This window comes from Danaus plexippus, chromosome 2, assembly GCF_018135715.1.
Source record: "Danaus plexippus chromosome 2, MEX_DaPlex, whole genome shotgun sequence".
Lineage (NCBI taxonomy): Eukaryota > Metazoa > Arthropoda > Insecta > Lepidoptera > Nymphalidae > Danaus > Danaus plexippus.
In genome coordinates this window covers 3,409,253-3,434,227 of record NC_083537.1, presented here as the reverse complement: position 1 = coordinate 3,434,227, position 24,975 = coordinate 3,409,253, and the positions used below count along the sequence as shown (strand labels likewise).

Below are 24,975 nucleotides of genomic sequence, written 5' to 3'. Positions count from 1 at the left end.
GCCAGAATATTTTTTTCTCGAATAGACTTGCCGGAGCGTGCGTGTAGCCCCGAGATAGACCTCTCCTGGCGCACAGGTACTTAATGAGGGTAAGTCTCGCAATACATAAAATGATGTACCTCCGTGTGTATTGCAAGAGAATTAACATTTTAAAATCCATACTATAACGTACATAAATACTATTGAAACTGATTGTTGCTGTAAAAGTTCTATGTTTCTGCATAAAATGATTTGTAAATTAAATATTTCTGAAAGAAAATATAGCCAAATCAGCTACCTGTAGCCAGTGGATAAAATATTATCGCCGCCGTTATAGGAGATAGTCCCATCGGCGCTAAATGGCCCCATCTGGCAACACTAACTACCGGATCCAATATTGCTTTTGCGTTTTTAGATGTAAAGTTACCATAGCCTTAGCTCTCCAAATGAAAGCTTAGTATAAAAAAAAATATATAGTAGCAGGTACCATACAATAGATTTACATTTATAAAAATAAACATAACATCAATCTAATTTATGACTATACTGAGTAAATAAGAAAACGCTTATATTAAATCAATATATATTTTTAAAATCTGAATTATGTATTGTCTAATTAAGAGGATAATTCATTAAGGAAAAAAATATGACATGAATAGTGATATTAGTAAAAAAAGAGATTTAAATAATAGCGTTATAATATAGTTTCAGAATTTCAAATTTTTCCTTTACATCAAAAGTTTTTATACTACAGAGCACAAAAAATACGATTTATTATATTTATTTTGTTGAATTAAAAATTAGAAACTAACGTAATGTTTCAAAATCGCTTAATGGTGTTAAGTAGGTTCTAGTTTAATTCACAATAGATTATAATTTAGTATTAAGAAAGGAAATAAAAATAGATGATATTTATTTTATAAATTGACACTGCATTCTTTTTTCTATTAGACTATAATAAAAAAAATGAAATATAAATTTCTTATATTGTTTGACAATCTATCTTTGCATGCACGCCTGCAATTTTAACCTAAGATAATGCGGGATTGATAAACTTCCAACACATAAATACGGTCCTTATATAGTTGTGATAATATATAAAAAAATCGTAAGAAATACATTGTTTGTTTAAAATAGGCATTCATGCGTGCAAAGACGTGCACAGTATATTCTGCCAGTGTCGTGTAGAATGAAGGAGACACGATCCGGGATTAACTTTTGAATGAAATAAAATTTTACAGCCTCGACTGCAGTCACAATTAGGAACTTTGTTAGCAGATCTAAAACAACATAAATTCAATTAGATGCAAAGAAATACATTAAATATCCATAAAATATTAAAAGTTCAATCTGTAATTCAACGACTTTAATCGAACGTCACTGGTGACTTTGACAAGTGTGTAACCGTGATAATATGAGGTAGCATATGGTTTTGAACAATAATAAGTAGGTAATTCTTGTTAAGAATAGTCATATCATATTGTTTTTTTCAAGAATTTTAGAATTTTTGGTATCTTTGACATAATATCAAAACCCAAGGCTTTTTATCAGTCTGTATATTTAAAACATCTAGAACTTTTGTGTTACCAATTGAATAACAAAATACTAAAATAAGTTCCAAGATAGGAACTCAAATATTACATTTACCTTTAGCTAATGATTATTAAAAAAAAATTGTTTGGAGGCTTAATTTTGGTACGGCATAAATGTGGGATCTAAAATTGAAAGTATTCTTTTGAAATTTTTATGTATGTCTAAAAACAATAGTGTATATTAGTAATATATGTATATAAAATATTGTTTCACGTATTTAATTCGACAATTCTTTGTGTGATAATATATATATAATTATGCAAATTGGCTAATTTATATTCAAAATGTCATGTAATTTAAATTATTAATTTAAAAATCCGTTGGTTTTATGTCAAACCTTTTTCGTTTCATTCAAAAAAATATTCACCTCTTTGCTTACAATAGACCCTGCTATCCTGTTCTACGTTTATTATTCGGATATAAGTCCTTAAAAACTTTATCGTACAAATAATATTTAACTTTTTTGATATAAGAAAGATTACAAATACAAAAGGTTAAACAAAACAAACTTTTTCTGACTTCTCGTCTCTTTTCTTTCGTTCGTTTCTATTTACATAGCTAAACAACTAAACCATGGTGAGTTTCATTTATTTATTACCAGTTTTAAAAAATTCTAATTTGATAAGAGAAACTGTAACATTATTATTTTTTAATTTTCTACTCGATAAGGCTTAACTTTCATTCCATCCGTTTTTAGTTTATAATGAAGGCGAAGGTGATGAACGTAATATCTCAGTAACAGCTTAGTTATGTTTTTGTGCCCGTGAGGAAGAAGGTGGTGTGCAGTTTCCTCCAGATGCGAGGAAGGTCTGCAACAAAAGAATGGACACCCACTGTGCGTCTTGTTGTCTGATGATACGAAGGGGATGTAAGATGTAATTTTTGACCTCACACTTCATAGTGCATATCAAAGAATACAAGAGGCTGGATACTTTTCGCCTGTGCTCAAGGTTGACTAGATTGGTTTTAACCATGTGGTGGTTACCAATAAGCCGTTTTGTATGTCTCTTCGCGTAATCGGAGCCAGGGAAGTGACATTTGATAGCACCTGGCTAGATATGACAACAGTATTTAAAACACGACCTTACCTGTATAATGAAGAAACCGACCTGGTGTGAAGACTTTTACAAGGGCGCCAAGTTTCCTTGCAGTTTAGCTTAGCTTTGTACTCAACAAACAACGCAAAGAGGATTAAGATAAGATTCGAGGATAACTCAATACCTATTCCGAAAGCTGCAATGAACGGATTCTTCTTGACGGCGAAAAGACGAGCTTGCGTTTTATTGGAGTTAAACTTTACAAGATTGATATAGTCCTATTCAGAGACTGCCTTAAATGTGAAATTAACTCGCTCCATTATAGTGGAGGCTATAGCCTCTTTTTATTACTCTAATTGATCCTGTTACTGGCCCTAGGGCTGGATCATACAAAATCCAAAGTTATGTTGCGTATGCGGAACCTTAAACCCCGGATGAAAGCAGGTAGTTAATGTGCAGCAAAAAGAGAATGCGGAGAGGACAGATCCTTGAGGAACCCCACCATCAATCGGTATTGGCTTAGATAAGCTTTTAACTCGTAGTTCAAGGACCCTCAGAAAATCATCATTCTTGGTCTTGGAATCAAATAGCAGGTGACTATATTATGACTCACTGAAAAGGCTGTTTACAAAACAAAAATAATAATTTGTTTGTTTGTATTCAACAAACGTAAACACTGTTTTCAAGAAACTAATAATAATAACCTATATTACGATATATGTTTAACAATTTTTCCTAAACGTATATTCTATTTTAAAAAAAACTTCAATTTTAAGTTTATTTTCATATGTTATTCATTTTAACACATTATTAAGAAGTTATTAAGTGGTTCGATTGCATTAATTTATTGCCAGAACTTAATAAAACGCATGCGTAAGTTGCAACGTCAAAATCACCATTGTACTTACTTATTATATTATCATAATACGGCTATGTGGCTATTATAATTTAAATACGACATGCATATTATTAAATATATATATATATATATATATATATATATATATATATATATATATATATATTTAATAATACAGTTATATATTTAATAATACAGTAATGTAGTATATATATACAGTTTCCGTATCAACGTTATGGTCTGATTTATGAGTTTCAAGCTTTAAATTGTATGTAGGTACAAACCATGTGGGTACTGCAGGTCAAACAGCCTAGTACAGCCAAGCGTACTCGGAGGTTTCGCCTTGTACGAAATCGAATTGATGTTTATTATTACGTCGTAGTATTGAAGGGTGGAATGTTAAAATAACAGGCTCCACTGTCGTCATCTCATATACATTTTCAAACCAGTTCTGCGACTTGGAAGCTAGTGTTTGTCAAATGCCAATATTCATACAAAACCGAGTTGTATCTAATGGCGAGCTCTATTCTTAATCGAATTGTTGACGAAGCTTTCAATATTTCATAAGTTTTGTGCCGATGTCGCGTCGGATCCGAAGTTGCCAAGAGTGGGAGGTGCGTGCTTCTGCTTTTGCTTTGAAAACAACAAACCCTATACGGAAAATCGTAGAAAATTTGCAAGTTGAACCGAATCCTGAAAAGGAATTCATTGCGTTATCCATCGGTGAGTTCACGTGCTTAAATACCCATACGTAGTATAAACAAAAAAATATATTAATTGTCATTAGTTGTATATTTTTAGGGTTTATGATTTAAATAATTTACCTGGTTATTATTATTATTATTATTTTTTGCAAACGAATAGAAATTTATGTGATATATTTTTATAATAGTTTGCGAAAAACTACTTCAATCTCCTTTGTTTTTGTGTCAACTAAACTCAACCATACTAAAGGGATAGCAGCGTTACAATACTTTTATCAGTTATCCATGTTTGTGTTTTCTTCTACATATTTGATTACTAAGGCTTAACAAACTAACTAATTAACTATTTTTATTTGTGAAGACTTGAGTCATCATAACGCGAATTGCTATATTTTTAAAGTTGAAACTGTATATTGATAATATATTTTAATAAACGACATATCAGTGTTACATCGGGAAAAGACTTAATAGGTAAAACGTATGTATAATTTCATGCTAAATATTGTGTAATAAGAAAATGCAAGTCATCACAAAAAAAAATACTCCTCGATTTAAACAGAAATACAAATGTCGCTTTATAAGAATATTAAAATCAAGGTTGTCAGGATTGTAAAAATACATTTCTTGATTAACGTTAATATATTTAAAAATATATCACTACGTTTTTCTTATGTTAAACAACGACGTGCTATAATAATAATAATAATAATAAAACCAGAAACCCAAACATCGGTGGTTGGGTAATAAAAGTTACCGGTTAATTTTGGGATGCTAATTAACAAATTTTATCAGGTGACCCTACAACTTTTGGAAACCTTAATCCCCCGGAGCAAGTTTTGCAAGCTGTGAGAGATAGTATAGAATTACATACGAGCCGAGGGTATGGACCTTCGAAAGGTCATAACGAAGCACGCGCTGCCGTTGCGAAGTATAGTGCCCATCAGGGTGAAGTGGATCCTGATGATGTGATTCTCACGAGTGGAGCTTCTCATGCTATCGAAATGGCCATAACTGCGATCGCTGACAGCGGGCAGAATATTCTGGTTCCTCGACCTGGTTTCATGATATATCAAACTCTAGCGGAAGGTCTTGGGATAAAAATCAAATTTTACAGTTTGCTCGTTAGTATTATATATAATATATATTTTTTTAAACAAAATTTTATGTTAATGTTTTTGAAAATCTTTTCTTAGGGTCTTATTATAGACACGAACAAGTTATTGACTATTAACATTTGACAAATATCTGCATGTTTCTTTATAGTAAGTACAACTGAAATGATGAAAATTGCAAACAGTCTAGTGTACGGAAGCGTACTATTTATAACTAACGTACGTAACTTTTGAAGCTTTTCCACATAGATTACCATATGAATGCAATAGACATAAACAATAAACACACAAGGTTAGCGAGTCCTTACTACAATAACTTTATTAATACATATTTACCACTATCAAACTGTACGTTTGAAATTAAAACGATGATTATATAAGATAATCTAACCCGAATTATATTATTAATCAACTTTGAAGTTCATGAAAACATGTTTCCAGAATATGAACAGGTTTTTAATGATTTGTAATGATTATGCTTATAATATATTCAGATATTTTCGTGATCATGGACCACAAACATTGTTTAAAACGTTTCTTATTCAAAGGATGTTGCTATGGACTATGGACATGCTTAACTTATTTCGAACGCTTTGTTTGCTTAACAGCCTAACGAGCAGTGGAAAGTTGACCTTGATGATTTGGAGGGCCAAATTGACGACGACACCGCCGCTATGATCGTCATAAACCCCTCGAATCCATGTGGCTCAGTTTATGACAAGGAACATTTAATAGAAATTTTAGATATAGCTTCTCGAAACCGAGTACCGATCATAGCTGACGAAATCTACGAGCATTTCGTTTTCTCTGGTCATAAATTTACACCGATCTCAGCGATATCGGAGGATGTTCCTGTGCTGACATGCAGCGGCCTCACGAAGCGGTTCCTAGTTCCGGGTTGGAGGATGGGCTGGCTGATCATACATGATCGCAACAATATATTAGGAAAGGAGTTGCGTGGAGCGTTGGGCAACATATCAACCAGGATTCTCGGTCCCAGTACTTTAATTCAGCGAGCTTTACCAAGCATTCTAGAATATACACCGCAAAGTTTCTTCGATGACGTGTTGTTGTTTATCGAGGTGAGTGGAAGGTTCCCGGTCATTGCTTGTTTGTTTCTGAATATTAAATACGTTCTAGATTCCTGTTCGTCGACAATATAATATTTTGAATATGACATATATTTTTTTATATAATTACTATACTCAAATACTTTTAATATTTCATTATTTAAAGCGCATTAAATGTTTTCAGAACCAAGCTAAATTAGCATATAAAGAGTTATGTATGGCACCCGGATTGCGACCCATTATGCCGCAAGGAGCCATGTATATGATGATCGAAATAAAAATGCAATTCTTTCCAGAATATAAAAACGAATGCCAATTTTTAGAAAACTTAGTTGCGGAACAATCGGTCTTCTGTTTACCTGGACAGGTGTGTGAATTACAACTATATGTAAACACGACTGTTTTTGTTGTATATTTCAATTAAATATAAAATCTCATTGAACTTGTGTGATGTTTCTTTAAGTTTGATAATTCCACATTTTGAAGTGTAATTTTTTTTGACATTTCAGTGTTTTAAATACCCCAATTACTTGCGAATCGTGTTGACGGTCCCAGAAGATAAATTACAAGAGGCATGCCGAAGAATCATTATATTTTGTAAAGAACATATCGTTCATGGAGAGAAACGGTTGGACAACAAGATAAATGAAGAGTCCAATAATATACAAATATGCGACAGAAGCCTACCTCAAGTCTCTGACGTCTGACGTCTGACGAATTATCAAATATCTACCAGATACTTATTATTAAAGTGACTGTTTAACCTTAAAACATATAATAATGTTATATAACTGTGCACTTTTATTAATTATAAAGATATGATAAATTGTAATAAGATATTAATACATATGTATATTATTATACATGAAAAATTTAAGTAAATGTAAAAAAAAATATGTAAAGGGATGTATGTTACTAATTTGTATTTCATATACCTCTCGATGTTATAGAAATATAAATATAAAAATATGCCCTAAAAACAATTATTTTTATTGACTTTATATTACTAGCTTTACTTACAAAAACATTTTTGGAATAAACTACAAAAACCTAACAGCATGATACGTCCGTCAAATCATAAGAACGCTATACTCGTAAACATTGTTTTGAATAACTAATTTTCTTTTTTCATGAGAGTGAAATATTACAGTTCCTATCATTACTTTAAATATTATATTAATAACTTGCTAAAATTCGATTCCAGATTTCTATTTAATATTTATTAATATTTTAAGCTCTTGATTACTAGTAAAAATAAAAAAGACGAATAGCCAAATTTTTCTATATTTTGAAACCTATTTTAACTTTTTTTATTTTATAAAGCTAATACCAAAAAACCTTTGCCTTTCTGTATTGGTAAAATAAAGATAATTTTGACAATGACAGATGATAGTTGATCTATCTGTGGGTTGTTAATTGGTAATTTATCAAGTTTTGCCTTAATCTCCATTTATTTGGTTATTATAGTCTCGTTATAAGTAAATAATTCAATTATTTTAAAGCACGATGTCTCAGGTGAAGTCCAACAAAAAATTTAAATGGGCCTTAGACTTTAATCCAAAGTGAGTGCTAATCACTGCATAAATTAATATATCGTTTTAGTATATTTTAATAATAAATATTTTTTTTTCTTTAGAAACAAAAGTCAGACCTCAGAAATACTCTCGCCTCCTGGATATAGTCAGTCTACTAGCGTCAGTAACGCGGAATCCTCAAAAGATACAGATTCTAACCTTCTTTTGATAAAAAAATTGTGGGATGTCGCTCTCGGACCATTAAAACAGGTGCCAATGAATCTGTTCATAATGTATATGGCGGGTAACTCCATATCAATATTTCCAATCATGATGGTTGGCATGTTAATTGTGAGACCAGTGAAGGCTCTGTTTTCTACTCAGGGCACATTTAAAATGGTAGAAGGCACTCAAGCTGCTGGTCAAAAATTTGTATACATAATTGGGAATATAGTGAACATACTATTAGCTCTATATAAATGTCAAAGCATGGGTCTTTTGCCGACACATTCGAGTGACTGGTTAGCATTTGAAGAACCTATATTGAAAGCTGAACACATAGGCGGAGGATTTTCAATGTTATAGGACAAAGTTTTAATGAAAAATCATTATATCTATTGCTACTATTTATTTAAGATCATTTTATGTTAGTTATTTACAGGAAATAAAATATTTCAAATCTGTTCATGTGTTTTCATCTTGCTCTTTTCAATCTCCACCTTTCTTGCCATCGTTGAATTCTGTCAATTTAGCACAGATAAACGCTTTAGCCTTTTCATATAGAACTTTAGGATCCTCGACTTTGTCAATCTGAAAGAGAAAATCTTATTGAAGGCAATGATAGATTATGAGGACGAGTGAAAAACATAGACCTCAGTCTTTTTGTAACTTAATAGACCTTGAACAACGATGTTACTATCAATGAAGGTTGAATTTTAAATGTGTCTGTATAATTACATAATTGCTTAAAAATTGCTATATAAAAATGTACAATCATTATTTTGTATGTGTACTCGCCATTAAGTTACTACTATCATTCAATACACTATTTTAATGATATGTATATCAATCTAAAAAATAAAATAGTTTTAATTTTATTTCCAAGCAGCAGTTTTCATGTTTTATTTAATGCAGTATTTAGAACTAGGTACATATGAATTTTAGCATTATATCAAATGTAGTAAAATCACACAAAACTACTGAAATAAACCAAAAATAGCTTCAAAAGATTATGAGATACAAACACTGGAGATTTATTACATGAATATCGTAATATAATAGGTGTGGAATGTTCTAGAACGAGGCCTAAGGGAAATACAATTGGCAAAGATAATTTTTATTATTCCTGGTTTAAATAAAATATCAAAGTTGAGCATCTCAGTGTTAAAATTCTGTTAACTAAATATTTAATATAAATATGAGGCTTTAATCAAAAATTTACAGCCAAAGTATTATCCTATTCAATATTACAAAAGATAGATGGCCACATGATATATTAATATTAATTTAACTAAAGAATGAGATAAAGAAAAAAATAAACCAACCATTTCTTTTTATCCAGGGCCTTGTCACATTCCTGTCTTGTTTTTTGACAGACAAGTGAAACTGCTGCCTGTTTAAGAAAAATATGCGTACAATAAATGTAATCATTCTACCAGAAATGTGACAAACACAAAAGAGGCCACACATGTTTTGTATATTTTATTTGAACCAGGAATCTTTAGAAGGAATGAGAAGTACACAGATTGCATTATAGAAGACATGGCCTCCTTTGTGAGTCCAGTGAGAATGGAACCTAAGCTTGATAATATAAACCTTTTTTAAAGGTCAGTTTTTTTTCTTAACATTTGGCTCTCCGTTTCGCTAACCTGATAATTCTGTGCTATATAAACGCCTGTGTAGATGCCACCGCCAAAAATTATCTGAAAATTTTTTAATTACATTAATTTTAATTATACTTGCTAGAAGATTAAATGAAAAACATTCATATTTTTTTATTTTATAATATAGGACAATTATATCTGCTATAAGAAATTTTACAATATTGTTAAAATGATTTGAAAAGCCTTTAATTTACATGTCAACAAAGATTTTTATTATTGTTTTTGGAAAACATACACTAGTTTTGAACAACGAAAACACAAAACCCATAGTAATATAATTGGTCAATATGTAAATTGACCAATTATGATATATTTTTAGATTTAATACATTTTGAAATAAAAAATCAAATTATTTATCTTTGAGTCTGAAAAAAAATTGATCTATTCAAAAACTAAATGATTTTCCAAATTTGATTTATTGTCAACAAAATAGACAAAGGAAATTTTCTTGTATCTGTATTTTTATCAATATACAAGTGTGCAAAAAGGTTTTTGTTAATTTTTCAATTACCTCTTTTTACTTTTACATTAAAGAAATATTATTTATTTATCCATAATATTTAAAAAAGTAATGTAAAAAATAAATGTTTTTTTTTCCAATAAAGAAAAGTATTGCGAAAAATGTGTACGATGCGATACTACATATAAAATATTAACTTACTATTCCTTTCAACATTGTACTGATCATATATTTATGATTATATTCACAGAATAAATTAACAACTTATGTAATCGCTTAAGGACTCAAAAAGAAGTTTTTTTGGTATGTTGATGTAGAATTAACGAGAAGTAGTATAAATTTGACAGTTAGATTATTTTACTTGTTGACTTGACAAACTGTGTTGACATTTCACATTTGGCAAATTGTGATGTTGCTACTTTTTAAAATTAATAAAGTCAATTAATTGAAATAAGATATATAGAAAATTTAATACATTATAAAATAGAATTGTGATGTTAAAAAGTTATGTCTTGTAATAATTAATATATGCCTTACATTTACCTTTATTTTTAAGCTATTAATAGGAGAATTAATGATTTCATTATTGTAAAACTTATTCATCATTATAAAACAAATCAATAATCTTTTCTCGAAATAAGAGCAGCAAAGTTTTATTCTTTTATCATGGGAGTTTTAATAGCTATCGACATATTAAACAGAGCTTGTTAAGAAATATTATACCTTGATAATAATTGAAGAAGATTCCTCTGTAACTCAGTATATGTAAGTAACTTTATGCGACACATTGGAATGAAGATTTTTCACTTAATTAATATCAAATTGATCTTTGAGGACCTGTCATTTAATGAAAAAGTCTCACGCTCATCCCGCGAAGAACCATTCCCTCATTTCTCTTACTTTTTTTTATCTATTATAAAACTGTGTATACTATTTTTATAAAGCATTGTGTACGAATATAACTTCAACGACGTGTAAATATAATTTAACTTATGTAATTTTCAGATGTGATTTAAAATCTTATTTACCTCTTTATCGATATGTTTAACGAAAATGTAATAGAAATAATGTTTTAAATAAACAAATCAGAGAGTAGTAACTAACAAAACAAGATTTTTTGTGTGACATAGTACTAAAATTAAAAAATAATAATTTAAGTACAATATGAAAATAAATTTCGTGTTGAAAGAATAATGCGAAAAAGCTTTTTTCTTAGGTCCGTCGATCACTTGTGTTTTTTTTATAGCTATGATCCTATCACAAAGTGAAACCTATTTGCTCTCAAATAATATAAATATAGCAGCATTACCACAATGAACGAGGTAATAAAATTTGTGGGTTCATAAGTAAAAGAGCATTATACAATATAAATATCTATAATATTTTGTTCACACACGCGCAAGTGTTACCATATAAAACATAACCCTTAAATATAAATCATATATTTACATAAAACAATATTTAACATCCTATTGACATATAAACATAAGTTTAGATTTTTTTATTTAATATTTTTAAACTTAACATTATTACTTACAAAAAAAGGAAGTATAAAATTATATTTTTTATATTTACCGAGGCTTTAATCTGGGGTGGCCATAATATGATTGTATCATAAATATATTACAGTCTGGGACGAACATTTGAACAACCATAAAAAGGCACTAGGTACCAATGCATATTTTATCACAATATTTTGTACATCAAAGATGTTCACTTTTCGGTATTTCTAAACAGATATTGAATCGAATCCTCATGAAGTGCAATCATGAGCATAATGACTCCACCTGTTAATATCCCCAAAATTGCTAAAAGTAAATGAACGCTTTTCCCTTTATTATTTTCATTTATTTCTGGCACTAGGTCTGCAAGTGCTATGTAGAAAAATGTGCCAGCCGTAGCAGCGTAAATCCATTGTGATGCTGATTCATGATCTTCCGCTAGCCATATACCACCTGCCATGCCCATGAAACTGAGAGCAGAAGACAGGAGGTTGTAATATAGAGCGCGCTTTATGCTCATGCCTGAGCGAAGAAGTACAGCAAAATCTCCCAATTCGTGGGGTAGTTCGTGGCAGAAAACTGCAAGAGCTGTCGCAAACCCAGTAACTGGATCTCCACTGAATGCTGCTCCTATCGCTAGACCATCAGTTAGATTATGTAAGCCATCACCAACTATGACCATGAGAGCTGTTGAAGACATAGGACGCTCAACTGGTGGCGGTGGAGATCCAGGCATTATAGCCCCTAATTCTATAGTTTCTATTTGTTTTGCGCTTTCCACCTTTATATCTTCTGCCGTCTGGGCATCGTGAGAATGAGCATGACCGCCATTAAGAGTCTGCATAATGGCTTCCACGGCATAAAATAACAGGATCGTTAAGAAGGTTACACTGCATTTTAAGATTACTTCAGTTTCCTCCGTGGGTTCGTTTGGAGTTCCGTGAGATTTGAGAGCATGTGGCATTAAATGCAATAAAGCGTCGCCACATAGAGTGCCTACAGCGACTGCAACCAGGAAATGTATCACGTGGCTAAAAATTGCTGATTTTAGCATCGGTACAATAGCTACTCCCAAAAGTCCAGTGGCACTTATGACTAAGATACTTAAACTTGCGTATATCCATGCTGTAAAGTAATATAATTTTTAATTACACATTTTATTCAACAATAAAAATAAAACGTCCTTCAAATAACTGAAAAGTTATATCCTTTAGTTAAATTATCCTTACGAAAAAACATTCCACTTACTCCACAGTCTATTTAGTTTTAAAGCCGGTGCCTCTGTTTTGTAACAAGATTTCTGATCAAGTTGATAGACCAGCGCTGGGCACATTTCCAGGAATGTTTTTGGTTCGATTGTTATGATACCCGGTTCGTTTTCTATCCCATAAACTTTTAGAATTTCTTTCGGTGATAGACATGATTTTTTCAGTATCGGAGTCACTGGAAATAAACGACAAATTTAAAAGGCTACTACTTTTAGTTTAAATGGAATAACCTTGTCATATAAGAATTGGAGAGGTTAAAAGAGGGAGCAGACAAGTCGAGTACTGGATAAAGAGAGGGGACAAATACACAAATTACACCGTACACTTGCCCAATACTCATAAAGTCAAGGAGCTTAAAGGATCATAATAGGATAATAGCAGGATCATAAATATAATGTACTTAGCTTCTTAGTACATTCTTGAATGGACGTCATAGTTTATATTTTTTTAAAGTATGTCCGTTTATAATGTAAAAAATTCTGAAACATTTTTCTATTTTAACATTTAAGTTGTTATGTTGTGAACATCTTTATATTTCGTTATATTACGTATGATAATGTGAGATTATTGTAAAGCATAACTTGATATTTAACAACGTTATACATAAAAATATTTGCTCTACTGACAATATCGGAATATTAGCAATATTTCTCATTTAATTGGTATATCATCTCATGAAGTGAAGTTTCGTACCACGCATTAATTTGACAGACATGTCAGTGTCATCTTACTTATTAGAAAGTTATCAGTTGTAATACTTTCCAAAATACTTGGACTTGTTTACGAAACGATAAAATATTCAGGTTTGCATGTTCACATAATTCTTACAACTTTAATAGACAAATAAAACCTTTATTGTGAAAGAAGATTCGTCTCTGTTTGGTGACGAACAAACTAACTGTTATTGATATTGTTATGTTTTTTATATAAAAGCGGATAGGAGTAGTTTAGATCATCGACCGTCATCGAGGACATGGAGTAATCATCGCAGATTGGTCACAGCGATGAAAATCTAGCGTCACAATACCAAGTTATGAAAAAGTATTTAAAAAAAAAGTTTTATTGTTACTTTTAAGGTCAAATCAAAATAGCGAGATGTTACCATAAATTGAATTTGCTAATTCATTGACTCATTTAGGTGAGTTAAAAACAAAATTAATAAACAGTAATGTTTTAAACAATTTTGTCATAAGTGAATTAAAAACGAACGGCTTATATTTTAAAGACATTCTTAAACAATTTGTTTCGTTACAAATATATGAAAGAATCATCCGTATCCAATCCCAATCGATTACGTGATTTATAATAACACGCAGATATGGCGTCAAGAAAGTACCGTAAAACTATTTGACAAATATCAAACCTAATGTGACATAGACGCGAAGGTCACAAAGCGGCAACCGAACAGACGTTCTCTCTCAAGGATTGATACAAAAACGCCTGATTAAACCTGGCTTTTATTTATTATTCTTATTTCCGTTTTCCATTCACTACTGTCAAGGCAGGCATTCTTACAAATGTCTGGTGAACAACGAGTTTGAATACAAAACTGTTATAAATAATACGACATCTTTAAACAGAATACAGTAAATCAACTAGTGTCAAATATTAAACGCAAAGGGTTAATAAACTTTTATTTTGTTGACTGATTTCTTTAGTTTACAGGACACACAAAAATCGTACACTATTCGTATCGATTTTAAAGAACATAAAAATACTAGGATATAGTAAATAAAAAGTTAAAAATAATATAATAACGCGTAGTAATCCGAAAATATTAGTTTCATTTAAATTAATACTCGCGAAAGTGTTAGATCTCATTACAATAAAGTATTTGGGTTCGGCACCTGCACTAAGAGATCTTTTGTGTCTGTGCTGGGTATCGTGTAGTTGTTTGAAGCTGCCATTTATTCTGTGCAGTGCCAAATCGTGTGGGGACGTAAAGACGCGTCCTCCCAATCCGAGGCTGTCCAGCAAATGTTCAAATCCCTGGAAAGAATTTTTACATTTAATTTCTTATTATGTAATTATTTTATACCTTGTAAGCGATGGGTCATTCAAAATGCCATAAGAATGAAAATATAAAAAATATCGTGTTTTTTTTCATTTCCATAAATCCAAAACATGTTAATGAAATTTGAGAATCTAATTGCCATATAAAATAATTTTTCTTTTGACAAATAAATTATGCTTAATTTCCCACAATTATTTCTTTACTTGAAAATGGGACAAATCATGTATTTTTATAATTAGATTTCATGAATGAAACTTCATTTCCATAGCGTCTATGTATGGCTTTTGTAAAGATTAAAAAATTTGATAACCAATATCAGATATCGGAGCCTACGAATAACGATAAACACCAGAAGTACATTTAAGATATCATGTAGGTTCAACAAGATACTTTATACAAGGTTTATCAAAGTTCAGAAACCTTTTTTCAAGGGTAGACGGTATAAAAATTCTCCGCTGGCTACAATATTTACTCTAAAATTATCTGTATGATTAAAACGCTATTAAACAGACTACGACTATTGACAAGATCCCGGACTTACATTATTTTTCTAGCAATAGAAATATATATAAAAAAAATAAATAACCGAAATAAAATTGGTAGCATATGTTACTTGCTTCTTATTATAATCTATGGCAGATATAATTATCAGTCAGATTAGTTAGTTTTTGCACCGCCACACTACACACGAAGCGTTTCCCGTTTATCATTTACTAACCTACTAATGATGAATGAAAAACTATAAGAACTCGTGTGTAGTGTGACGATGGTGACTTGGACTTAGCTAACTGCAGTATTCATAGTATACACATTTGACACAAGCTCGTCATTATTTAACGTAGGTGCAGCAGAAGCATATACATATTAATAAAGTGTGATATCTTGAACAAGTATTTTAATCCTAGCATTTTTCATCTAAAGTGTTTTCTCAAGAGAATAATATTCTTTTAATCAACTTTTTCATTAATAACGAATTTTCATCTATTATTTTTCCAATTTAATAAAAAAAAATAAGTTGGATGTGGTAATTTTTTGGAACTGGCAACAATGTTTTTTTTTCCGGCATCCACGTAATTTGTACATAATTGGCTGTGACGTTTTGTAAATTTTATATTAAAGTAGAAATTAAAATTTGATAAACAAAAATATTAAGAATCCCAAATATCTTAACATGTAATAATGGACAATGTAATCGCTTAACTAGCCTTAATCTAAATGGGAATATTTTTACGTTACATGTATTGGTAAACACATACTATTGACAAATGCTTAAACAACATGCTACTGTTTGTGTGCCTTTGAGACGTTTTTATCTACTTTCATCGCAGGAATCGTAATAATTGTTTGTGATATACGGTATTTGATTAATACATTGTCAAGTTGTTAGGATTGAGTAACAAACTGTTTTATATTATCAGTAAAACTTACATGCATAATCGTCAGGCTTATTATTATTTACAATATAATATTTATGATTCAAAACTTTTCTCATCATTATTATTATTATTTCATTCTTTTCAAAAGAAAACGATAACAATACGTATACTAAATGAGTGTTGTAATTTTATTTAATTCGACTTTTATGAACACATCCCATTTTGTATCGAGAACAATGCGAATGTGAGTTAGAAGATTTCAAAAATAAAAGATAGAAGTGCGCACCTGTTGACTGCAAATACAGTATCAAAATGTACTATGTAATGACTTTGAAATGTATGTATTATTAACATAATTTATGTCATTAAATATATATTATATGAAGAGGTAAACTATATGTATATTAAATTATTACGTTTTTTTATTTTTTTATTATATTTATTCCTTCAATCTCATTGCATAAATCAACGGAGTATAAGTAGTTTAAGTTTTTTTTTTAAGCACACTGCACACACAGGAATTGTTCCAGAAACTTTTCTAATATTTTTTTAATAGCATTAATAAGTCAAAGCAAAAAAGTCAAAAAATATGTTAGTAGCAGTAAGAAATTGTACATATAATTATACAAATATTTTTATTTAAGTCAGAGAAACCAATTATTTAACAAAATTGGAATGGATATAGATAAAAAAAAACGCTTAACTAATTGTTGATACTTTTTAACCTACACAAATTTAAAAAGATTATTTAGTATTTATGATATCTATTAGTTAATTGCGTATTTCAAAATAACAATAGAAATAGATACTTAAAAATATTATAACGATGTACATTTTAGAATTGAAAGACTTTAACTTATTTAGTTACTCATATTCGTATGTGACTGCGTTTCTTGAGCATTATTTAAATATTGTATTAAAAAAGATTGCACTTAAAAAAGACAGAACTAATATTTGAAAAAAAAAATAATTAAGACATGTAGAAATTAAAAAAAAACCATTAACCTCACCTACTACCATACTTAACGTATTTTATACTATTCTTTAGTTAAGCTAACTATTAGTCAATATACCGACAAAAACATAGCTAGTACGTTTCTTCATCCTGCTTAGATTTAAATTCGCAGCATCCTTTTCCGCAATCTACTCGACATGACGTATAAGTCGCAGTATAGTTCTTGTTATGACATTGCATCGTCAACATAAAGACCGCTCGTGCTCGTCTATACTATAATTTCCACAGAAGAAACTTCATTTAAGAAGTTTTATGAATGAAAACGCATGCCGCTTCCGAGAAGTAAAACTAATGTTCAATACTCAGTAGCCGTACTAAACGTTTGCGTCGTTAGTATATACGGCGCGTTCTCAGTTTTTCGTTCAATAATCTACGTTGATACTATTAAGTTGAAAGTTGAATGAAGTTTTTGAATGAAAGAATAGAAACGCTCCGTTTGTAGTGCGTCTATGCAGACTATTTTTAAGCGTACCTACAGTTCTACATAATATTATAGACTATAGAGGACACAAGTTTTACAAACTACAATAAAGGTGTTTAATAATATTGTTCATAAATGTAGGTGACACAGGTGGCATAATAAGTACTAAAAATATCAACTGACGTCTACAATTACGAATTTATGAACATCCGTGAGTTATTATAAGTTTTTTTTTTTTTGTAAGCAAAATGTTGTTACCTGACATCGAAAATACCAACACACTTTTAAACACATCAATATAAATAAAACATAAATTGTTTAATAGGTACATTATAAATAAACTCAGTATTTATAAGAACCTACAGAAGTTCTAGCTTTTTAAGAAATATATGAGAAAAATAATTAAAAAACCTGTTCTAATTATTTCATATTACAATATAAATTGTACTGAATGTTCAGTTACGGTTGTCACAGTTTTATTTGTACAAATTAGTATGAAATATATCTATTGGAATTGTACAATAATTTTGTCCTACTTTCGTTACAATATGGTATTAGGTAAACGATATACGAGGAAGCTAGTAATGTCCGAATTTATAGATTAAAGTTAATAAGATAAGCAGTTACAATTCAGATAACCAAACGTATTTTACAATAAAATCAAAGTTCGACGAACTTGTTCACAAAACAGTGAAAGCTAAATTGGAAAACACGTATATCGACAATTTTTTTTACGTTAAGCTTGAGTGGGAAACCGTGAGAATCACGTTTCTTATATCAAGATTAGAAAATTGCTTTCAATATCACTTATCAAAATGTCATAAATTATATTACGAGCAGTTTATTGCTGGTGAGTTTTAATTTTATGCAATAATAAATAAAGATTTTCTTTTTCTTGTCACATACCTCGAACGTGATGACTCCTTTGTATCCATACTTATCGAATATCTTGTCAATGAAGTACTGTTCAGCGGGTACTATGTTATTTGTGTTCGAATTAATCGATTGTGTCTCTGTGTCTGCGAGCGTGCATGCCGCTAGCAAGATGACGGCGCACGCCGCGATCATTGTAGCGAATAAGTGCTACTGCGCCGGCAGTCTATCGCCCAAGCACAACACTATTCAACTATCGACAACACGCCTGCCCTCACACAACGTTTATTATTCAATCACGCCACGATATTTGTTTGTTTATCAAATTTAATATTTATCGCGATAGAATATAATTTTTTAGGTGGCGTCTTCGTAACTCAAAGTCGAATATGCGTCTGAGACTTTCACCAAGCGTGCGCTGGTGTCATCGAGGCCGGTCCTAGCACCTCTACTGATAAAGAGGTATATTTACGTGGTAACTCGTGGCCACACTGTGAAGCGCAAACGTTAAAGTGTCTCCGTAGAGGACAGCATTAATTGTACGTACTCCAACCCATTTTACACTTAGCAGACGGTCATTTTATGATTATCATTGAACAAAAACTTGATATCTTAAAACTTCTTTACGGATAAATTTCCTTATATTGTTACGATAAAATATATTTGCTGTACTATTTACACAAGCGAACAACATTCTGCTTGACAAATGTTTGCCGATCTCCTCAGTCTCACAGCTATGTATATGTTTGTTAAAACATTATTTATTCAACGTCACTAACGTGAAATATATAAACAAAATTTCAAAGTATTCAGAGGAAATTGTAATCGTTTTGTTATAATAATGATAAATAAACAAACAAAATTATTCATTATCATTAGCATATAATGATAATGGCGAGACTATGAATGGAAGTCCTCGCTTCCTGATTGAGTCCGAGTAATGACGAGCTGTTAAAGTATAACTCGATAAGTCTTGAAAATGTGGGGACCTAATTAACTTAGTTCAAATGACTTTTGTTTGATCTGTTGATTGTTATATATTTACAATTTTTTTTAAATTATCATGTATAAAATGCTTGATTCTTATTTATATGTTAAGTTATTAATATTCAACTCAGATTAAGATGAGTGTTGCGAATTTAAAAACAATCTAGTCATGGTTTAGCATCTTTTGTTTCGATTCAAAAGCAAGCATGTGTCTTGAGTTTTGATGTCTTTCCGATTCGATGTACATAGGTACAGCTTTTGATGTTTATCGTATTGTAATATAACATATTTATATGTTTTTCAATAATATTTAAGATGTTTACATTAATTATAAAGTATTATTCATAACAATAATTCCGTTTTTATAAAAAAATCCTTTCACAGCTCCTGAAGTGAAGAATCATTATCAATGTCAATTATTTCTCAAAGACTTTATTATAATGTTTAATTTTATTGTAGGAAAATTAAAGTAAATATCTCGCATAAAATTATTTAAATTCTCGTAAATAATTACGTGGAACCAGAGCGCAATCAATAACATAATACATTTTATTATCAATTTGTAACGTCGTAAATTATGATTAAGTTAATCACAAAAAACCTATGGAAAACAAGAAAAAAATCATAAAAATATTACTTTGTGTTACACTGTGTTTATAATTATAAATAAATTTGGAAAGAATTTTATTCGTTTTTCTTAAATATCATTAAACGAACAGTATATATATGTTCTATTGAATTATATATATTTAATAAATGTAGAACAAATAAAATACAAACATAAAACAATTCCATCTAGAATACACCAATCAAAGTTTTGCCGAAGTTTTCCGGTTTAGTGATGTACCCTGCATTATAATTTTCAGATTTTCTGTCTGCCAATTTTTTTTCAAATTAAGTTCATCGACTTTATTCGTTTTCAACAATTATTAAAGATTTCCACTATAAACTTTAAGAAACGTTTATCAAGTGTTCATTCGGAATATTACATTGTTTTCTTCTTTATAGGAATATCTAATCTATGATTTTAATACAAATATCTGCTATTATTAGGCTTTTATTGTCCGTGACTCGACTTGTAACAGATAACAATGCAAAGTCAATGTTAATAGTAGGCTTAAAAAAACACAATGACATCAATGGGCCTTCAAATTATCGATGGTGAAATAAATAAATTTGTCATAGATTTGATATAAGCATCCAAAGTCACAAATTTTTAATCGTATTTAAACTGACTCTCCGTTTACTTATACAGATAACAAATTCAGATACCACGATCGTGATGGATACAGCCAATAATATTGTCGTTTATATTTCACATAGCTGTGTACTGTTTTTGATTTCTGTGAGAGAAAATTTGGAGATTAATGTACCATTGTTCTTTGTAAGTCATAATTTCCGGGTTTCTTGATCTTGTTGGGAACGTCCTTGGCTGATAAATAATACATTTTTTAACTTGGCTAGGTCGATATCTGTTGCTGGGATTGAAAGTTATATTGAGGGGATCCAATTGATAGAAGGTGCCTAGACAGAATGCGTCTATCTTTGTCTTTAAATTGTCGAATGTTTTTCCATTAAATAGCAAAAGAGAATGGAAGAAACAGAACAAAGGCGAAGGTCTTGAGGCTTCCGTGTTGGGTCTTTTACTGGTAACAAAATTGAACTGCAAATTAGATGGCATTTTGATCACCTGTATGCTGGTGATAGTGCTTCGACTGAGCTGGTTAATTTGGTGTCCTACTTTATCTAATAATCTTTTCAGTCTAGAGTCCACAGCCGATAGTAGGCCTACCTCAAAGCGAACCAAGTGTCCGGAGCCTGGGCAGCCTTTTTCGTTTACTTACCCTTTTTCGTTACCTTTTTCAAATCGTCGGTCCATCGCATGATACAACGACTGCATCTAATCTTATTTTTCAAACTATCTTCTTTTATTGTATCAATGATAGGTAGTGGTACCATCCCAAAATCCAGAGGACATCAATGCAAATGTATGATATGTTAATAAAATTACATCATATACACTCATAATTAATTAAATTAATGTTGTTTACCGATTTCATAAAGAGTTAATTTAAAAAATCTGTCAAAGTCAATTACTAATTGCCTTTGAGAATTCTTTATTAAAACAAACCAAGGAACAATTAAATTGAAAAACTAAAAATTTTAAACCCAAAGTAAAAACATAGTCAAAATATTTTGGGTGTCTGTCAGACAATACAAATCTTTTTATTCTTTTTCTTTTGTGATTTTTCACAGACTTGTTGTAAATTTTTTACAAATACACATTCAAAACTGCGGTTCACGGTTTGGCTTTGTTTAATTAACAAGTGAAACAAATTAGGTACGTTTCGAAATTGATTGACATGTTTCGCTTCATAAATATAACTTCACTATTTATACTCTACTTCAAAAAAATTACCATACACCTAAGAGTGATCAACGTTTCTATAATTTAAAAATATTGTGTGTTAGCGACTAGCGTATTTTAATATTTATGACCCTACGTTGTTAGTAGAGTGCGCATTAGGTATAGTGCATATTTAATAGCTTGCTGTTACTGGGTTCAATGGAAAATGTAACAATTGAGACAGATTCACATTAAGCAATTTCTTGTCGATTTCGATGACATTGTCAAAGTCAATATATATACATGTATATTTTTATAGTTTTTCTATCTATAAAGATTAATTCTATCTTTAAGGTAGTTACAAAAAAAATCTATATCTCAATTGTTCGTGACTTATATATTGTAAATTTCTAAACGTCCAACTCGTTTGGAAGTAAAGTATTTCTTAATAAGCTCGACTATCTGGTTATATATTGAAAGTAGATCGACATCCCAGTAATTATGTATTGTATCAGCTACTACTACGACAATTTAGGTTACTTACAACTAACACAATTAAAAAATGTATTTATTGTTAATTTAAGTGCATAAAATGGTATTTTGGACTCTGTAAAAATAATAATTTAAAGTTTCTTTCTTTCTTCTAGTTCTTTATTCAAAAATATTGCATAAAATGACAAAAGGAATGTTTTGCTCTGTTTTTGAGATTTTTGACACAAAAACATTACATACACATTCATACATACACTCGAACACAGATGTTCCCAATATATTACTACACCCAATATGAATACATAATTTATCTAAATATTTCTTTGTTATATTTTGTTAATATACTTATATACATATATTTCACGTAGTCTATAATCTAAACCAGAAAAAAATCTTATTTGGTTTATTTTTCAAATGAAATAGATTTTATATTTAAAATTATTTATCATCGAATCGATTAAAAAATATATTTATTTACAAGCCTCACCTAACATACTCCGAGCCGACGCAGATAGGTAGAGCAAATATTTTATTATGACATTAATGAAAATAACCGATAAATATTGAATAACCAACATTCAAGTGATTATATAACAACTGAGAAGGTTACATCTCAATGAAAAACTAAAGTTATAAAAGGATATATAAAAAAATAATAACATATACGTAGATAAAAAAATATGTTTGAGTTATCTGTTAGAAACTTCAAAATATAATTTGTATTATGGATTCTACTTATAATAAAAAAAAAAAATCCAATCTCTCGTATTGAAAACGAAAAAGAAACTTATTTTATTATTAATTTTAAATCAAATTAACATAACAAAGAAAAGTATACATATAATTATAAATAAATAAAATATGGCAACCTTGTCTGATCGGTTACATAAATGATTCCACTTCCGGCTAAAAGAAAGTTCGGTAACTCACCGGAACATAAATTCTATTTATCTACAGATAATACAAAGCTTATCTATTTTAAAATTTGAACATCTAACTTCAAAGCACCTGATTTCTGGTATTAAGTTAAAGGTTACTTTGATTGCTTATTGATAAGAAAGGAATCGTTTTTCTAGAGTAAAAAATGGTAAGAATATGACTGAGGTAAATAATAAATAATATACGAGCGGTATATCGAGGCTAGCAATAGCTAAGTTAGGTTAATTTTTTAAAAATATTTTTTTAATTTGTTTGTTAATTATCTATAATTAAGTCCCTTTATCACGTTTTTATGTAGATAATTAAAAAAATTATGGGCTCATGTTATCAGAAATTAGAATCTTTATTGTGTTACTGATTATTACCGAAACGTTTCATTACAAGTCAAAGGCACAATTTTATTTAGCAACGAGAAAAACATTTAATAACATCTTTGATTCCTCTAAGGAAAATATTTGTTAGGAGATTTTACGTTGCATAAATTAACAAAATAAATTTAGGCCAAAATTAAGCTACTCCGTGATTTGGAATCGTTTTGGGCGTTTTGTTTAATGGATCCAGAAATTACACATATCTCATTCAATGCAAAACGAAAATTTACGTAGATTTTTTTTTTTGTAAGTTTTTATACTATATAGTCATTAGTGCCACAACGATTTTGTCACCGTCCGTGAAGAGGCTCCAGTTCACGTTCATCAACAGATTGGTTAAATTACACAGATAAAAAATACAGTCTACACCCTTCTAAATATTTTTAAACTCTATGCATGACATTAAGAGCGGTTATCTTCCGATATGCATTTTAACCGTTTGAATCAATAAATATTTGTGTTGACAGTTATATTATTATATAAACAATGACATCAGAACGTAAATGTTTTAAAAATGATATTTTTAATTACTTTTTTAAAGTTATACAGGCTTATAATGTAGTACCTGAATTTTTTTAATCATTCATTGCTCGTTCTTCCAAACAAATACAGATTTCAAGCTACGGACACTCAGCAGAAAAAATCGAAAGTTATTAATATAGAAAGATTATTTACTAATCAACCCCTTAATGTTGTGTAAATAGAAGCCTTGAGAAAAACGAATTGTATGTTTCTGTTATGATAGTATCTACCAATAAAAATAAATCTAATCTTCTTAAATATTTTGACACGTATTAATTTTATCAAATAATTGAATTTCATTTTTTTTTTACTGAAAACCGATTATAGTGATGTTCTTGAAATGTAAGCAAAAGGTTTTTCCTAGATCTGAAGGCACGTAATTCAGCAATTGTTGTAACACTTCCATTTATATTGAGACAACGTGCATGGCCAGAATTCGTGTCACTGCTAAGCTTCATTGCTTTTGCAGTACCGTTTTTGCGATTACGTACGTTCAATACTTCAAGGAAAAGCAACTAGAAGACGTGATTGTTATTTAATATCTATTGGATTATCATGATAAGGCCGTTCTTTATTAAAATTGCTCTTTATCATATTTGAAGTTCATTTTAAACCAAAACTGATTGTAATCCTGAAG

General features: G+C 30.0%; 3 protein-coding genes and 1 long non-coding RNA gene across 4 annotated transcripts; 2 read left to right on the top strand and 2 right to left on the bottom strand.

Moving 5' to 3' along the window:
- The first annotated feature begins 3,837 nt into the window (after positions 1–3,837).
- On the top strand, positions 3,838–7,269 carry LOC116765296 (tyrosine aminotransferase). Its single transcript, XM_032654738.2, has 5 exons — positions 3,838–4,191; positions 4,965–5,293; positions 5,893–6,366; positions 6,539–6,721; positions 6,864–7,269. Exons 1-5 carry the CDS (start codon positions 4,047–4,049, stop codon positions 7,059–7,061), a joined length of 1,329 nt encoding a protein of 442 aa, XP_032510629.2. The 5' UTR covers positions 3,838–4,046; the 3' UTR covers positions 7,062–7,269.
- Positions 7,270–7,730: 461 nt separating this feature from the next.
- On the top strand, positions 7,731–8,551 carry LOC116765228 (ER membrane protein complex subunit 4). The gene is made up of 2 exons (XM_032654646.2): positions 7,731–7,916; positions 7,991–8,551. The coding sequence occupies exons 1-2, from the start codon at positions 7,861–7,863 to the stop codon at positions 8,451–8,453; spliced, it is 519 nt and encodes a 172-aa protein (XP_032510537.1). The 5' UTR covers positions 7,731–7,860; the 3' UTR covers positions 8,454–8,551.
- A 50-nt stretch (positions 8,552–8,601) lies between these two features.
- Positions 8,602–10,580, bottom strand: LOC116765229 (uncharacterized). The gene is made up of 3 exons (XR_009752807.1): positions 10,413–10,580; positions 9,737–9,790; positions 8,602–8,678 (listed from the first exon to the last, which is right to left on the bottom strand). It is a non-coding gene; the product is annotated as an uncharacterized LOC116765229 (long non-coding RNA).
- A 988-nt stretch (positions 10,581–11,568) lies between these two features.
- On the bottom strand, positions 11,569–19,302 carry LOC116779665 (zinc transporter ZIP10). The gene is made up of 4 exons (XM_032674057.2): positions 18,714–19,302; positions 14,829–14,970; positions 12,962–13,156; positions 11,569–12,838 (listed from the first exon to the last, which is right to left on the bottom strand). The coding sequence occupies exons 1-4, from the start codon at positions 18,873–18,875 to the stop codon at positions 11,925–11,927; spliced, it is 1,413 nt and encodes a 470-aa protein (XP_032529948.1). The 5' UTR covers positions 18,876–19,302; the 3' UTR covers positions 11,569–11,924.
- Between the last annotated feature and the right edge of the window lie 5,673 nt (positions 19,303–24,975).